The sequence below is a fragment of the Arachis ipaensis genome, chromosome B4 (assembly GCF_059453495.1).
Source record: "Arachis ipaensis isolate K30076 ecotype BB chromosome B4, ASM5945349v1, whole genome shotgun sequence".
Lineage (NCBI taxonomy): Eukaryota > Viridiplantae > Streptophyta > Magnoliopsida > Fabales > Fabaceae > Arachis > Arachis ipaensis.
In genome coordinates, this window is record NC_142439.1 from 53,684,747 (window position 1) to 53,703,327 (window position 18,581).

The 18,581-nt window shown below is 37.0% G+C and overlaps 1 protein-coding gene and 1 pseudogene across 1 annotated transcript; both read right to left on the bottom strand.

Annotated features, from left to right (window-relative positions):
• Positions 1-2,047: 2,047 nt before the first annotated feature.
• On the bottom strand, positions 2,048-2,710 carry LOC107636522 (uncharacterized). The gene has a single exon (XM_016340024.1). The coding sequence runs from the start codon at positions 2,708-2,710 to the stop codon at positions 2,048-2,050; it is 663 nt and encodes a 220-aa protein (XP_016195510.1).
• Positions 2,711-12,739: 10,029 nt separating this feature from the next.
• On the bottom strand, positions 12,740-16,154 carry LOC107636523 (uncharacterized; annotated as a pseudogene).
• Between the last annotated feature and the right edge of the window lie 2,427 nt (positions 16,155-18,581).

Below are 18,581 nucleotides of genomic sequence, written 5' to 3' on the forward strand. Positions count from 1 at the left end.
GCCATTGGGGTGTGCCACTTGAGTTCATGGCGTGGCACGCCAAACAGAAGAATCACTTGCCTCCAAAGGGCGTGGCACGCCAGACCTTGGCTGTGCCACGCTAGTTCAACTTTCCAGAGAGCTTGATCAAGCGTACAACAAGGGCGTGGCATGCCATACCCTGGGCGTGCCACGCTAGTTCAAGTCTCCAGAGGCAAGAAGAAGAGGAAAAAAGCTAGGGCGTGCCACTTAAGCTCGAAGGCGTGACACGCCATGCTACATGTGCATTAAAAGACCCTGGGCGTGCTACTTGAGCCTGAAGGCATGGCACGCCAGGGATGTTATTAAAGAAGAACGTGCCACTTGAGGGACTGGGCGTGGCACGCCAAGCCAGAATTGAAGGAGCACGTGACACGCCACTAAAGCGCTAGCCACATGCCAGCTGGGAAGTCACGCTTATTGAGTTGCTTTTTCCTCCAAATTGTAATTTTCCTTTTTCACTTTTGTAATTCTTTTATTTCTAGAGTTAGCAGTAGTATAAATACCCCCAAGAAGTACTGAAGAGGGGTTAAGCAGTTAGGGAGACTAGTTTTGGATTCACTTTTACACTTCCTCATCTTCTTTACTTTGGAGTACTTTTCTTTGAGCTATGAGTAGCTAAATTCCCTCTCATTGAGAGAGGGAGCTCTGTTGTACTTAATGGATTGATGATAGTGAAATTCTGCTTCTCTTCATTTTCTCTTTGATTTGCTAGAAGGAATTTTATTTCTAATGCTTAGTGTTCAATTATCTTGGGAAAGAGATTGAATGCAAAATGGGTTTCATGGGAACCATGGGAAAGGAAACATGAAACCATGCTTGAAATCCCTTCTCACATTTGAGTAGGATATGGGTTTTGGTGTTTGGATATGGTGACATATAATCCTCCCTCTACTTGGACCTATGATGATGTGTGGTATAATCAGGGACCAAGCATATCTCTCTTCATGAACAATTAGACAAAGGAATTGGATATTGATCAAGATCTGAGAGATTGAGTCACCAAGGGATTAGGGCTCAGTCAATGATAATTGCCAAGAGGTCAATGAGTTGCATGATTGAAGAGGATATAAGCTGAAATTGATCCAAAGAGACAACATCTCTTGATCTCAATGAATTTCCCTATTCTTATCTACCACTTTTTTTATCGCTTATTTTTACATTCTGCAATTCCCCATTCCCATTTACAATTAAGCCATTTATGATTCCGCACTTTACATTCTGTCATTTCTATTTCAGTACTTTATTACTTCCCTTTACATTTTAGTGTTTACATTTCTGTCATTTATAATTATGCAAATCACAATCTATCTGTTCCGCTTGACTAATTCATCAATTGATTAAAACTGCTCAAATTTGCCAATCTCTGTGGATACGATTCCACTCCACTGTGGGTCATTACTTGACGATAATTTTGGTGCACTTGTCAATAGAACTGATTCACCATTTTTTTTGAATGGGGGTGTGAATTGGATTCTTCACTTACCCATGAACTGTTAGAAATTGGATAGATGATCCCAGCATTCCATAACTTCATTACTTCTTTCTAAACAACTTCTTTCATTGTGGGGTTTAGCCTTCTCTGATGTTGCACTATTGGTTTAGAATTCTCCTCCAAAAGTATCTTGTGCATGCATATGGCAGGGCTTATGCCTTTCAAGTCATCAACGGTCCATCCCAATGCATCTTTGCGAGCTTTCAATACAACAAGGAGTTTTCCTTCTTCTTCTTCACTCAAGGCAGAATTAATAATGACTGGAAAGCTATCCTCTTCACCAAAGAATGCATATTTAAGGTGTGGAGGAAGATGCTTCAATTCTTGTTTTGGTTTTTTCTCTGTCTTTCCTTTAGAGGAAATTTGAATCACTTGTTCTTCTGAGACCTCTTGAACTGCTTCTATCTCTTCTTCTTGTTCTTCTTGACCGTTGGCTTCAAACACTTCCTCCATCAGATCTTCTATCATTTCCACTTTCATGTGCTGTGCTTTTTCAGGGGGATATTTCATGGCTTTGAAAACATTAAGGATCAATTATTCATCATGCACCTTGAGGATCATTTCACCTTTTTCTACATCAATAATAGCCCTTGCTATGGCCAAAAAAGGTCTCCCCAGGATGATTGAGTTATGTCCCTCTTCTTCCATGTCTAAAATGACAAAGTCAGTAGGGAAGATGAATTCCCCAACTTTTACCAACAAGTTCTCTACAACTCCAGTGGGTATAATAAGTGACCTATCGGCTAGTTGCAAGGACATTCTTGTGGGTTTCATCTCTTCAACGGATAGCCTTCTCATCATGGAGAGTGGCATCAAATTAATGCTTGAGCCTAAGTTGCACAAAGCCTTCCCAATTGACATGTTCCCAATGGTGCATGATAGAAAGAAACTTCCAGGATCCTTAAGTTTTGGTGGTAAGCCTTTCTGAATCACAGCACTGCATTCTTGGGTGAGGATCACAGTTTCTTTTTCATCCCAGCTCCTCTTCTTATTAATGAGCTCCTTGAGGAATTTTTCATATAGAGGCATCTGCTCCAATGCTTCAGCAAGTGGAATATTGATTTCTAGCTTCTTGAAAACCTCTAGAAACTTGGGGAATTGTTGGTCATTAAGCTCTTTCTTGAACCTTTGAGGATATGGAAAAGGAGGGTTGTAAGGCTTCACCTCCTCCCTATGTTCATGTGGATGTTCCTCCATTACTTGTTTTCCCTTCTTTGAAGCTTGTGGTTCTTCCTACTTCTTATTGGACGTCTCTTGGTCATGCTTGTCTTCTTCTAGTTGTTTCTTGCTGCCAATATCACTCTCCAAAATTTTTCCACTCCTTAATTGGATTGCTTTGAATTCTTCCTTGGGATTGGGAATGGTATCACTGGGTAATGCATTGGGTGGTCTATCAGCAACTGTTTGCTTAGACAATTGGCCAATTTAACTCTCCAAATTTCTCAGTGAAGTTTCATGGTTCTTGTTGGCTAATTCTTGATGCTTGATCATTTTCTCCATCAATATCTCCAAATTGGAGATTCCATTAGATTCTTGGGGTGGTTGTGGTTGAGTGTGAGATGTTGACGGTGGATGAAAGTTATTTTGGTTAGCTGAGGGGTTATTGGGTGGATAGTAGTTGGATGGGGGTTGATTGTTTTGTGGTTTTCTGTATTGGTTTTGGTTAGTATTTTGATGGTCTTGATGGTTTGTGTTTCTGGAGTTGTTTTGGTTTGAGTTTCTCTGCCAAGGTTGTTGGTTTTGGTTCTCTCCCCACTTCAAATTGGGGTGGTTCCTCCAAGATGAGTTGTAAGTGTCTCCATGGAATTCATTTTGTCCAACTCCTTGATTGTGCATGTATTGGACTTGTTCAGGTTGCTGCTCTTTATAGCTCTTTTCTTGTTGTTTTCTCACCACTGGTGGTTGACTTGTGGTGCTCACTGCTGCAAGTTGTAGCCCATCCATCCTTTTTGACAACATTTCAATTTGTTGTTGAAGTTGTTGGTGCATAATCTTGTTTTGAGCCAAGATTGTATCAACTTCTTTAAAGCTAAAATGCACCTCTTTTTGGAGCTGCTTGCCTTTCAGAGGAGTGAAAGTACTCATTGTTAGCCACCATATCTATAAGATCATGTGCCTCTTGAGCAGTTTTCATCATTTGTAAGGATCCTCCTGAAGAATAATCCAAGGCTTTCCTTGAACTCAAGGACAAGCCTTCATAGAAATTTTGCAGCTCAACCCATTCACTGAACATTCCTTATGGGCATCTTCTAATTAGAGCTTTATACCTCTCCCAAGCCTCATACAGTGACTCTCCTTCTTGCTGTCTGAAGGTTTGCACATCAGTTTTCAATTTGATGACTCTTTGAGGGAGATAGAATTTGGCTAAAAATTTACTGACTAGATCATCCCAATTGGTGATGCTCTCTTTTGGGAATGTTTCTAACCAGTGTGTGGCTTTGTCTCTCAATGAAAATGAGAATAACAATAGCTTATAGATGTTAGGGTGGACTCCATTAGTCTTAATAGTGTCACAAATTCTCAAGAACACAGAGAGATGTTGGTTTGGGTCTTCAACAGCACTTCCTCCATATTGACAATTATTTTGAACTAGAGTGATAAGTTGGGGTTTGAGTTCAAAATTATTGGCATGGACATTGGGAGTTAAGATGCTACTGCCACAGTTTCTTAGATTAGGGATAGTGTAGGAGGCTAGAACTCTTCTCTGAGGTTGGCCATTGTTGTTAGCTACATCCTCAGGTGAATTAGGGATGTTACCCTCCATCTCTTTATCTTCTTCTTCTTCTGATTCTTCTCTAATAACTCCCTTCTCTCTTGCTTCTCTTCTCAGTTTCAAGAATGTCCTCTCTGGTTCAGAATCAAAGGAGGTGGAATCACCTCTTCTTCCTCCTAGCATGCAACCAAAACAACACAAGATACAGACAGAGCACTCTGTTGCTTGAGTGCAGTTAGGATTAGTGGAAACAAAATCTCGAATAGCTAGTGTGCTTAACAAAATAAAAGAAAAATGCTTAATCTAGATTATCACCTTACTTAATCATTGTCAATCTGAATCAATCTCCGGCAACGGCGCCAAAAACATGATGGCGTAAAAATAGATTTCACCCAAACTAACCGGCAAGTAAACCAGGTCGTATCAAGTAGTAATAACTCATAAGAGTGAGGTCGATCCCACAGGGATTGAAGGATTGAGCAACTTTAGTTAGGTGATGAATTTAGTTAAGCGAATATTAATGGATTAGATTGACAGAAACTAGATTGCAATAATTCTAAAGTGCATAATGTAAATTGACAGGAAAGTAATTGGCAGAAAGCTAAATTGACTGTGACTTAAAGTGCAAGGAACTCAAAAGAACTGAATCTTAAATGGCAAGGAAATTAAATGACAGAATCTTAAAATGGTGGAATTAAAAGTACAGAAATATTAAATGGCAAGGAAGCTTAAATTGCATGAATAACAAAGGGATTTGGGTTTTGGGAATCAAGACAGAGCTAAACAATATAAATTGCAGTAAGTGCAGAGGAATCAATGTTGATGAAATTCAAAGAAAATGATTCATCAGGGATTAGAGATACTATAATCCTTCATGAATCAATTGGGTCTCAACTCCGTTCTCAATCATATGCATAGATCTATGGCGGATTGAATTTGATTGGATCCCAATTCCTTGGCAATCCAATCTCTCTAATCACAATCAATCTTGCCAATTCCTTGATCTAATTATCATGAGAAGTGTTGGAGCACATTTCTCTCATCCATAAGCCATACTAACTCTCAAGATCTCAATTCCTCTTGAATGGTGTTGATCAAGAGAGTAGTGAAGGATAGAGCTTCAGTTCTAATGAAGGTGATTCCCCTCTGAGGCTTACACCCACATTCATTTGAATTAAACCCCCTTTCGGAGTGAATAATTCACAATTAAAATAGAAGATACCCAATAGCTACACAATTGAATTGAGAAGAAGAAGAATTTCACTAATTCATGGGGATTACAATAGAGCTCCTCCCCCTAATGAAATTGGGGTTTAGTTCATCATTACTCTAGTACCAAAACAGTAAAGAAAAATGTAGGAAATGAAGAATAGAAAAGAGAACAAAACTCAAAGCTAAAATTCTAATGAAAAATGTAAGAAAATGTGTAAAGGAAATTCTACAGCCGAAGTCTCCTCTTGAAATCAAATCTTTCTCTATTTATACACTTTCTAATTCAGTGATTCAGCCCTTGGAGTGGGCTTCTTGGCCTTCTGATGAAATGGGTCAGAGATGGTACTTCCATGCAGCATCAGGCAAACGTAGCGTTCTCAAATTGAACGTAGCGTTCTTTCACCCACGCGTGCACGTCCTTTGTGCGTGCGCGTCCCTCGCGTTTTACACCATTGACGCATGCGCGTACAACATGCGTACGCGTCGATACTGTCTTCTACCTTAACCATGCTTGTGTGTACCATGCATGCATGTGTGTCCTTCGGCAGCGTTCATTGACTGAACGCTCTGTTCATGCCATGAACACTCTTCACGCGTACGCATCCTTTACGCATGCGCGTGGATGATAAAACATCACTTCTGCGCCCCAACACCATGTACGCGTCTGCGCCAATCACCGCTTTTGTCACATTGACGCGTGCGCGTCATTCACGCATGTGCGTCGGAGCTCATCTTCAAATTCAAATACTGAAAGCATCGCAGGCGTTCACTCAAAATGAACGTAGCATTCGTTGTTTGTGAACACTGATCCTCAATCCACACATGCGCGTCATGCGTGGATCTCCAAAGTTGCTTTTCCACACGGAGGCGTATTGTACGCGTGCGCGTCGCATGTGAATGTAGCGTTCATCAAATGAACACAGTGTTCATCTGCACCTTGCTTCTTTGATTTTTCTTTTCATCAATTTTCCACTGCCATTAATCAAACAAACAGTCAAAGCCTCACCAAAATCATAAGGTTCATAATAATCAACTAAATTGTGCGTAAATGTCATGATTTTGCATAAAATCAACAATGCTTGATTAAGTCAAGATAAACATGAAATACCACTCCAACCACTTACTTATTGTGCAAGAAAGTGTAATAAGCCTAATAAAAGCAAGGAAAAATGCTAGTAAAACTAGCATAAGATGACTTGTCATCATATGCCTCTCGGGGGTGTGATGGGGACGTTCAGCTCGTCCAATCTCTTGCTCCCTTCTTCTCTTCTTTGATTCATCTATTTTATTGGCCACGAACCTGTCTAATCTTCCTTCCCAGGCTAACTTTTCTATAATATTCTTTAGGTCGTAGCATTCATTGGTAGGGTGCCCGTAGACTTGGTGGTATTCGCAATACTCTGTCCGACTTCCTCCTCTTTTATGCTTAATCGGATGAGGGGGCGGGATCTTTTTAGTGTAGAATATTTCTCTGTATACATCCACAAGGGACACTCTGAGTGGAGTGTAGTTGTGGTATTTTCTAGGTTTTTCAGTAGGCTGGTCTTCTTTTTTCCTGGACTCTTTATCCTTATCCCGGGGAGGGTAGGAGAATCCGGATTTGAGATTTCTCCTAGTCGAGAGATGTTGGATGCTTTTTTGATATGGAGTAGCTAAAGGGTCCTTCTTACAGACCATTGATGAGACCCATGATGGCTGCTTCTGTTGGTAGACTTTCTATGTCTGGACATGCCTTGTTGAATCTTTCCATGTAGTTGCGGAGGCTCTCCCGATCTCCTTGCTTAATCCCTAATAGGCTTGGGGCATGTTTGGCTTTCTCTTTTTGGATAGAGAATCTGGCTAGGAACTTCATTGCGAGGTCATCGAAGCTTGCTATTAGCCTTGGTGGCAAGCTGTCGAACCACTTTATTGCCGTTTTGGTCAAAGTGGTCGGGAAAGCTTTACAACGGATTGCATCTGAGGCATCCGTGAGGTACATTCTACTTCTGAAATTGCTGAGATTATGGCTTGGATCTGATGTACCATCGTATGGGGTCATGTCAGGAACTTTGAAGTCCTTTGGGACTTTAGTTTTCATGATTTCTTTGGTGAATGGGTCTGGGTCTTTGTCGGAGCTATCTTCCTGATTAGGTCGGGGTTTTTGGATTTGAGATCGGCCTCAAGCTTTAGGAGCTTGTCCTCTAGCTCTCGGCGTCGTCTTGTTTCCCTCCGGAGGTCTCTTTCGGCCTCGCACTGGTGTTCGGGCTCTTGTTCGAGCTATTTAAAGCGATCCTGTTGTTCTCGGAGGGCATCTAAGATTTCTGTGTTTGGAGAATGCTTGTCTCCTTTGGTTTAAGGCACATCTTTTGACGTGGCATCCGTGTTTTTAAGCGGGGTTCTTTCTTCCAAACCAGAGTTGTGATCGTTGTCAAGGTTGTCCGTCATGATGATGGGATGACTTCCAGGTCCCCGGCAACGGCACCAATGTTCCGAGGGTTACCTAAAACTAAAGGTCGATCTCGGACGAGATCTTCTGCGCTGGTTGGCGCTACTGTGTCCGACCTGGTAGAGTTGGAGAAGCTGCTGATCCTTCGTCACCGGAGGGTGGTGGTACCTGCAAGAGACTCCGATGCTTAAGTTAGCACGTGCTTTAGGCAGGTTTTTTGTGTAGAATCAGAGTATGAGTTATACCTAGTTACTCCAGTGTATTTATAGTAGTGTGGAGCGACCTCCCTTTGAGATAAGTTAGTTATCTTATTTTATCTTTTGTGGGTGGGTCTCCTCACTACAAGAAAAATACCCATTCAGGTACACTTGAAAAGTGTAGTAAAAAATGAAAAAAAGTGATGCCTTAGGTAAAGGCTACGCTTTTTAGGCTTCAGAGACGCTTTTGTAGGGGATGCCTATACCAGTGTTGCCTATTCTCAAAGGCTATGCATTTTTGTATCAAAGGCTACGCTTCTGGCCTTTGAGAATAGGGTACGCTTTTTAAGTGATGCTGTTTAGGACAAAGACTACGCTTTTCAGCACTAGTGGTTACCAGAGTTCAAAAGAATAGGCTACACTTTTCAGGACTACTGCATCACTTTATAAACGTAACAACTAGTATACCTATAGTTACTGTATATAAGTGTAGCCTTTTGTCCCTCATTTTTTTTAAATTTCTGTTTATATATATATATATATATATATAAACAGTAATTTCTGATAATATTTTTATTTAAATCTAATATTTGAGAATATATATAATTACATATATAATGCTATATTTTTAATTAAATTAGTTAATTATTATAAAATAAAAATAAACAAATACATATATATAATAATACCATGCATACAATAATCTTTAAATAATAAAAATTATCCTGAAAGAAAATATATTTATATAATGAATATATAATATTGAGATGATCGTAATTTTAAGTATTCATACATCTCACATTAGAACAAGTATACTCATATAAATCAAAATATGCATGAAACCGCACACTTAGATTTTACTACTAATAAACTAGAAAAAAACCAAAATATTATATCATTCAAATGTATCTTCTAATAAAAGACATCATCATCAACCATACATCTTTCAATTTCCAACACTAGCTCCATCTTTGCTAATAAACCATCATGATAGGCATCTCAATCTTCACTCAGATCTTCAGAATTAGCCTGCATAATTATATAGAAAAATAATTATGTTTTGAAAAAGTACAAGAAAAAAAATAATTAGCATATTAAAAACTAAAAATTTTCATATTATTGGAACATAGAAACTAAAAACTAAAAACTGTATACCCTTTTGCTTAAAACAACAATCACATTCAAGGGGATACTATAAGTCATCATAAAGGACATAAAAAACCGAATCATAACACAACTTCATACTAAATGAGAAGTAAAATCAGAAACTCAAGTGCATTGTGCAAGTGACAAGCAATAACATTTTTCTTCCTTTTTGGTTTTAACATTATAAGAAGCTCAAACTTTGTTCCAGAGGCACCAAAACAGGGTATCCAATAGTATATTAACACAACAATGATCTCAGAGCAACACAAAGGCACAACAGAAGCCACAAATATTGGTCCACTCTAATAACAATAATAATAAAATAACATAATTAAAAAACAAAACCGGAGAAACCAAATCACAGCTCCTTAAATTTAAAATCAAATTAAAAAGATTTGGCAGCCTCCTAAGTTCTAACAAATACAAATTTTAAACTCAATGGTAGATATTCAGAATCCTAATTAACAATTAACAATATATAAACAAATATTATGGAATAAGAAAGAACTGCTCATACCATATCTATGTTTGGAATATGAGTTGATCCATGAGCGCTATTCGCATCAATTGGAGAGTGTTGGGTGTTTTGTAACAAAGCCTCAATTTCTTCCGGCCTCATTCCAGGTTCAGATTGCTGAACTAGTAACTTAATCATGTTTCACAATCCATGAAGCTCAGCCTCTTGGTGTTGCTGTTTGGCATCTTGGTGCTGCTGTTTGGCCTTCATGTCTCCAAGTTCAGCTTTCAAAGACGTGACTTGCTCTTGGTGCTGTTGCTTGAGTTCAGAAATTTCTACATGCTTTTTCAAATCACTTCATGTAACAGATCTTCCATAGCACCTAACCCGACCTGGTAGGTCTTTTCCAAATAAAGATTCAAAAGCTTCCTCATCTGTTTCACTAGCAGCTTGCCAGTTTTGGAAGTCTTCCTAATTAGAAGAAACAATTAAAATAGAATTAGTTACCATTTCCCAAATTTGATTTATAATCATTAATAGTTAAATGAACTCTCATACAATTTCATCTTGTGTTTCCTAATCAACTTCCTTCCTTTTCCGACTTGTTTGAGTAGCAATGAACATTTCAAACCTTTTTGGTTTGTCACTTGTTTCCTTTGTCACGCGCTACAAAATAAAGCCTTAAATAAGTAAGACTATAACAACATAACTAAAATTAATTAAACAAATGCTAGCACGAATATTAAATAATTATACCAGAGCCACTCGTACTCTTCCAAAATTAATTGGCCCCATGCGATGTGGAAACTTTTGGTGTTCTTTGTGTTTCTTATTCTTTTCACTCATTGACTATAATTGAATAAAAAGTTAGCACATAGAAATAGAGAACAATATAATAAAAATTTGCTTCAATAAACAAAATTACACCATACAGAATAGCAGTACATATAATTGCACAAAATAAAATTCCAGAAAATAAAATTGCACAAAACAGAACAAAAAATAGAATTGCAGCAAATCAGAATCACAGCAAAAATAGAATAGCAGTCTAATTACACCCAACTTAATTACCCGCTGCTTCCAAGTCCAAAAAAAAATTAATTCAGCAAAAATAGAATAGGAGTCTAAAGCTTTATACATGATAGAATTTCTTACAAGACGCAGCATCAATTACAGTGATAAGAGTTACCTCCTTTCAGGTTACACCAAAGGAAATATATCAAAAGAAAACTCAATTCAGTTTAGGAACCTAGCAGCAATTCGAACAGTAATAATATATTTGCAATTTAGTGTAGAATATGTGTTTGTACAGCACGAGAGAGGACAGATTCCCACATTATCAATCTAATTTTCATTATTTTTCTTATGTTTTAACAAACAGTAATATATTTGCAATTATAGTACCAAGTATTTTACCTGGATTGTAGGATGACTCCAATAATAGATCAATTTTATGAAATGACCTTCTGGTACTTGTGTCGATCGATTTTTCACCATATCTTCGATAGTATCAAAGGGAACAAAGTGCTTCTGCTTAATCTTTCCCTTGAACCGCTTCCAAGCATCCCGAATTGCTTGGATCACCCACTTTTCTCTACTATCTAGGAGGATAAACTTGGTCTGCATGATATCAACAGTGTTATATGCACCTTCCTATATTTAAAAAAATTGACATTTAATAATAATAGAAGAGTCTTACGTTAACGTAGTTCCACATAAATTTCTTAGCTTTAGGAGTTACAGCATGCCAGCTAGTGTATAAAAGACTAACAAATCTTTTATTTCTACCAATTGTGCCAACGAAACTAGTTAAATTTGACACACTTTGATCGGTGGGTCCTACTGGCTGTCCAATATCAAAAATAACTTTTTCCCACTATTCCATAGTTCTTGCATAAATCTCTTTGCAAGTTGTTTTTCCCCGGGTTTTCTTCTTCTTTGGCTCTCCTAGTTTCATGCATTAGGAAAAAAATTAGGGAGTAATTAGTGATGCCAATTGAAAAATTAAGCATTATGATTTACAAAAGAATATAAAAAATTTGATAGAAATTTCTTACCTTCGTCATCATCAATGTCCTCCATCACATGTGAATAATAATTTTCATCAAGTGGCAAGCTATCTCCCACATCATCACTTAGTTCAGAGCTTAGTCTGTCAATTTCTACAACTATCCCATTTTCTTTTAAGAATTCATCAATAGTTGTAGCCCTTACCCTTGGCTTGCTATTTTCCTTTCTTGATCCATCTTGCTCCGACATTAAATCTTCAGCTTGTGGGGTAGTGTTTGAACTAGGCAAAGTAGTGTCATGTTGCCTTTTTTGAGTCTTATCATGTGTGAATTGAATGATCTACTGCTGCCCTTGGTTGACTGTAGGCTGAGTAGAATTTGCCCAACTCTGCTGTTGGCTTACACTTGTTGGCACGCTATTATTCATACTACGAATTGCATCGAGCCTCCTTTTAAGTTCATCTGCACCCACCTTTATAAGCTTAGAATTATTCAAGCCTTGTGTTGATGGTTCACGTTGCACTTCATGCTTTTTTTTCTCAGCCATAGTCACAGTCAAGTAATGCTTTCTTTTTTTATTTTCTGGCTGTTGCGCAGGAAGGCTCAGCTGTACTTCCAAGGTTTTAGGGTTAAAATCAGTCCTTTTTCTTATTGTATCGAGTGTGCTTTGTAAATGAGTAAAATCCAGGTTCTTTGACGTAGAAGTCTTCACTCCTTTGGTTGCACTCAACTCTTTTTGACTTTTGACTACATCCAACCTTGGCATAGTTTCCTCCTTGTCATTAGGTACTGCACCTTTCATCTCATATTGCTTGCGTTCATTTACAATCTTTTGTCTCTTGGCTTCAAATTGACGAAGCAAATTCTTACTTGATGTTGCTTTAAGATCAATAAATTCTTTATTCATAAACACAAAAATTAGTTAACTCGAGTTAATATAAGCAATAAAGTGATATATCCTATAAGAAACACTAACAACTTCAGAAATTAAAACAAAAATATGACTTACAAATAAAAAGGTGAAGAAAACTTAGTTATACATATGTACATATTAAGCAATAAATTGCTTAGGCTGACCCATCAGAATCAAAATCTCCAATGAAATCTGCCTCATATTCTTGGGCAGAAGTCACCTGGAGAACCGTTTCAATAACTGTAGGTCGTAGATCAATCCTCTCCAGAATAAGTTCCCCATCATCAGCTGGTATGGCAGGGCTCGTTATATGCTCGTTTTGTTCATTATAGAAGGTTTGACGGGCCTCAGACTCAGATTCGTCACTTGTTTTGAATAAGTCTCTTGGGACAGTTTCCATAACATAATATTTGTTATGTTCATATGGATCTTGCACATAAAAACATTGATGTGCTTGAGATGCTAGTATGAAGGGTTCATTCTGGTAGCATTTCTTATTGAAGTGAACAAATGTAAGACCATATTTATCTCTCCCAGCATCATGCCACTCACACCAAAATAATATAACCTTAAAATGCTCAAAAATAGTCTAACTCTACTATCTCAAATAGTCTGCCATAATAAGCTACAGTGTCTTGAATTGGACGTTTAACTTTAGCACTTGCAAAGCTTGAAGTTAAAGCAGTTAATGTGACACCACTATTTTGTGTTTTTCTCCTTGCCTCGCGCTCCACAGTGTGAAACCTGTATCCATTAATTATATATCCAGAAAATTTTCTTGCAACAGAGCTTGGACCTCGTGATAATTCTTTTAGCCAAACAGGAACATCTGGATCCCTTGCTCGAGTTTCAAACCACTGCGAGAAGGTTTTATTGTGAACTTTTGCTTTTCTCCATTTCGTTCTTCGCTGATTGTTAACATCATCCTCATGCTCTCTGTAGTTAAAAATAGTTATGTATGATCGACAAAAATCTAAATGCACTTGATTTAGTGAATAAACATAAGTTGTATTAAGTTACCTAACATAATCTGTGACTTCTTCACAATTGTGTAATACATACACATGGGCTTGAGCACTTGAAATGTCATCGAGATTAATTGGTTCTCCATTTCCCACGCCTAATGAACGGCCTTTATTAGAAAACAACTTTGATGGCACAACTTCGTCGTCATTAAGATCATCATCATTCCGAGGTTGCTTATTAAGTCTTGTTCGCACACCTTCATGCAAGTATCTTGAGCAGAAAGTTAAGCACTCTTCAGCCAGATATGCCTCCTCAATAGAACCTTCGGGGCGACTTTTGTTGTGTACATACGACTTTAATGTACACATGTACCTTTCTGGAGGATACATCCAACGAAACTGCACTGGACCACCCAATCTCACCTCATTTGCTAAACGAATTGGAAGATGAACCATTAAGTCAAAAAAACTAGGGGGAAAGATCCTCTCAAGGTGGCATAATGTTTCCACAATCTCTAACTCCAGTCGATCTATCTCTTCCAGTGTGATGAACTTTTTGCATAAGCGACGAAAAAAGGAACTTAGTCGAATCAACGGAATGGCCACATGATCCGGAAGGATGCTTTTAATTGGTATTGGTAGTAAATAGTGTAGCAAAAAATGAGCATCATGGGTCTTATACCCAAAAACTTTTCTTTCTCCTAGATGTACACACCGTGATATATTAGAAGCACTACCATCAGGTAGCTTTGTCGTCTTCAAAACGCCACAAAAAATCGACTTCTCAGCAACAGTCATAGAAAAGCATGCCTTTGCCAACTTTGTTCTCTTGCTATTATTCACCTATTTTGGTTGAAGATTTTTTCAAATCCTAAAATCTTTTAAGTCATATCGAGCATTCAAATGGTCCTTTGTCTTACCTGGGATATCCAAGAGAGTTCCAATTACACTATCAAGTATGTTCTTCTCTATGTGCATGACATCTAAGTTGTGACGCAGTGGGTTATTGTGCCAGTAAGGAAATTCGAAGAAAATTGATCTTTTTTTCCAATTCCATGGGAAACTATTTGATGTAGTTTGCTTCTTCCCAAAAGTATTCTCAACATTTTGTAGCATCTCAAAAATTTTTGTTCCTTCAATAACAGGTGGAGGGGGTCTTAATTCATGTTCCCCATTAAAAGACCTTGTATTGGTTCTCCATGGATGATCCATGGGTAAAAAGACATGCTGGTCCATATAAAATGTCTTCCGACTATGTTTTAGTTGTAGATAAGAGGTATTTTTGTTGCAACAAGGGCAAGCCAATTTTCCCTTTGTACTCCACCCGGACAACATAGCATATGCAGGAAAATCGTTGATTGTCCACAAAAGAGCTGCCCGCATTTGAAAGGTCTCATTCTTCGATGCATCATAAGTTTCGACCCCTATTTCCCACAACAACTTCAAGTCTTCTATCAAGGGTTGTAGATACACATCAATATCTTTACCAGGTGATTGTGGCCCAGGAATAAGCAAAGAAAGCATAAAATATTCAGGTTTCATGCACATCTACGGAGGCAAGTTGTATACCATTAACATCACAGGCCACGTGCTCCATGAAATGTTCATGCTACGAAATGGGTTGAACCCATCACTTGACAAGCCTAGTCTAATATTGCGTGATTCTTTTGCAAAGTCTTCATCCATTTTATCAAAGTTCTTCCATGCCAGGCCATCAGCAGGATGCTTTAGCGTCCCATCTTTAACGCACTCCTCATCATGCCACCTCAGACTAGATGCTGTCTTTGAGCACATAAATAATCTTTGAAGTCTTGGAATTATAGAAAAGTATCTCATAGTCTTTGCAGGAATAGGACGACCTTTCTTGTGAGGTTGGTTCTCGCTATTATCACTAGAATTTTCGGTATATCGAGAAGTTCCACACACACGACATTATTTTTCATCCTTTAGTTCTTTCCTATACAGGAGGCAATCATTTGGACAAGCATCGATTTTTTTATAATCTAGACCTAAATCTCTTATCATAGCCTTCGTCTTATGGAAAGATGAAGGTATGTTAATGTCAGGCATTTCCTCTTTCAATAGCTCAAGAAGGGAAGTGAAGGATGCATTGCTCCAACCGTGCAAACACTTTAATAAGTACAGACGGATGGTAAAAGATAATGTAGAAAATTTCTTGCAACCCGGGTATAACTCTTGACTTGCCCCATCTATTAAATTGTAAAACTTTTTAGCCTCCTCATTTTGGCCTACAGTAACACCCTCAGCGTTAGGCACATCTCCAAATGCATCATTAAGCAGTCCTTCGATGTCATCGCATGCACCTTCTTCATCATCTGTGTCATCATCAACCACCATTGGGATTGTCCATTCCCCGTGATTAATCCATGTTCTATATCCCTTAACAAATCCGTCGGCAACTAAATGGTCAAATACCACATCTCTTCTATACCACTCATTGTTACAACACCTCTTACAAGGACATTGAATTTGTTGTCCTTCTGGTTCTCCCTCAGAGTATGCAAAGTCTAAGAAACTAATAACACCATTGATATACTCTTCACTATACCTCGGTAGATCCATCCAATCCTTCGGCATATCACAAAACCTAACCGATAATTTATAAATTTTTTAGGAGGAAAATTTATAAGTGGTCGCAAAGTGAAGATAACAAGAATAGAGGAGGAAGGGTGTTATGAAATATAAGGGGAATGGGCAATGAAAAGGACTTTCATAGCCTTGTAGTTAGGTTGGGAAATAGTTCCTAATCTTAGAAGTAATTCTCTAAACATTTTACTAGAAACTCATTGAAGTAAAACAAATAAAGGAAAACAAAGAATTTATTGTGCATAAATATTAAGTTAAATTGCAACTTCAAAACTAACAAAACAATCGAGGTGGAGCTACACATGAATTAATAGTATAATCATAAAGTGAAAAGAAAAAATATGTATTGTACCTTGCCATGACACGATCAACGTTTTGACAAAATATACTTGGGAGCTTTAACCAAAAACTTCAATCTGTTTGTTACCAAATAAAATTCTAAGATATTAGACTATAATCATATTTAGTCTTGGTTTATTTTTATAAATTCTAAACTGATATATTTAAAATATAAGGAAAAAATTTAATAGTAAAAAATGGTAGAGCAACCTGTTGTTGTTACCATAAATAAAATAAAATAAAATAATATAACAAGCTAATATATATTGCAATTGGTTATTACAGTAGTTGACAAATTGAAATGAGTGTGTGCGCTCAATTTATTGAGAGAGACAAAGTGACTCAGCTGGGTTGCCACCCTTCTATTTTATTTGTTTTTTTATTTTAAATTTTTTTAGTATTTGTCCGCTCCTCATAACCAAGTATGATTATGCTGCTAAACTTATAAAATAATTCTTTTTTCAGTTAAACATTCCTGACTTTGCCTAAACAAGCAAGGTTTAATTCCAACTCTCACAAAAGATAGTATACAAGTTAATTTTAAGTATACTTGGCGTTAATTAGTAAATGCATGACTACAAAAATATTATTTATATATTAAAATTAATTATTATATATTTGTATCTATATATATATTATTTAATTTTTTTAATATATATTTTTATATTAATAATTAATTTAATAGTGAATTTTAATGTTTTTTAAACATGGTTGACATGACTAATATGGCAAAATGTTACTAGCTAGTAGCTACGGTTAACAACCAATGTGGTTTTGGACTGGTCAGCAAAAGGTGCAGTATTGGTGTAACCGTGTAAGTGATATAGTTATAACATGCATATTGTGATGAATTGGTTATTATAGTAGTTGACAAATTTCATATATATACAGTTCCAACAAATGAATTTGGTATCTATATATATACATATGTATGAATCTTAAAAGGATAGAATTGAAAGAAAAAAAAACTATAAATTAGTACCAAGTCCATGAGGGAGACAGACAGAGACACAATTTTATGTTATGATTTGTGAATTCATGAAATAATTATAATTTAGGAAATAAAGTCAAGTCACAAGGGGCATTATTACAATTGCATAAAAAAATATCACCACTGCACCTCTGCTATAATTAAACTAAAAACCCTTGATTTTAACTCCTCTTTTGCACTCATATGAAATCCCCAAATTCTACACCCTTGTTATTATTATCAAAAATCCATCTTCCATCCATTGACTAAAGCCAAAATAAGAGGACCAAAAGCCACCATTTTACACTCATCTCTAAAGTGGTTATTGTTAGTACCACAGAAAAAGAATTCAAATCCACCATAATGTTTTAACAGCTTTCACTACCTAATTCCCATATCAATTTAGAGTAACCATTTGTGTATTGGTATCTGTGGAACTGGTTACATGATTCTATTAATTAGATATTTATGGAGCAATTAGTGTAAACATAATATATCCACCTAGATCCAGGCATCCATATATTTTAAAATTATTCATTATAAGATAAGATGTAAGTTGAACAAATATGCATTGTTTTAGCAATTATTAGTGGTATTGTTCTTCTGGATCATAAGAATTATTATAATGTAGATTCAGGTAGGAACTTAGGAACTAAAATCGTAATAACAATGTGAAGTTGTTCTTGTGTTATACTGAAAGATAATGTATATCAACAAGGAATTAAAATGAAAGTTGGCTTACGAATGATGCCATGGCATCATGGCCTGTTTTTCTATGCTTTTTCAGTAGATTTTAATTCAGTTTTCATACAATTTCTGCTGATAAAGGAGCAAAAGCAAGAAAAATCTCTGCATGAAACAAAATCTCAAGCATAGGTAAATTTTAGTTAATATACATGGTAAATATGATGAAATAGATCACACTAAGTGATGTTTTGATTTTGAGTATTATTAGCACACTTAGTATATAAAGATCATCTTGTATGTTACCTTGATGCACTTTGTTTGTTTGATTTCAGGCCAAAAGAAGCAGAGAAGAACCACGTTAGTGGCTACGTTAGTTACGCTAATGTGGGCACTAACGTGGAAGGAAGGAAAGTTGGAACGTTAGTGGG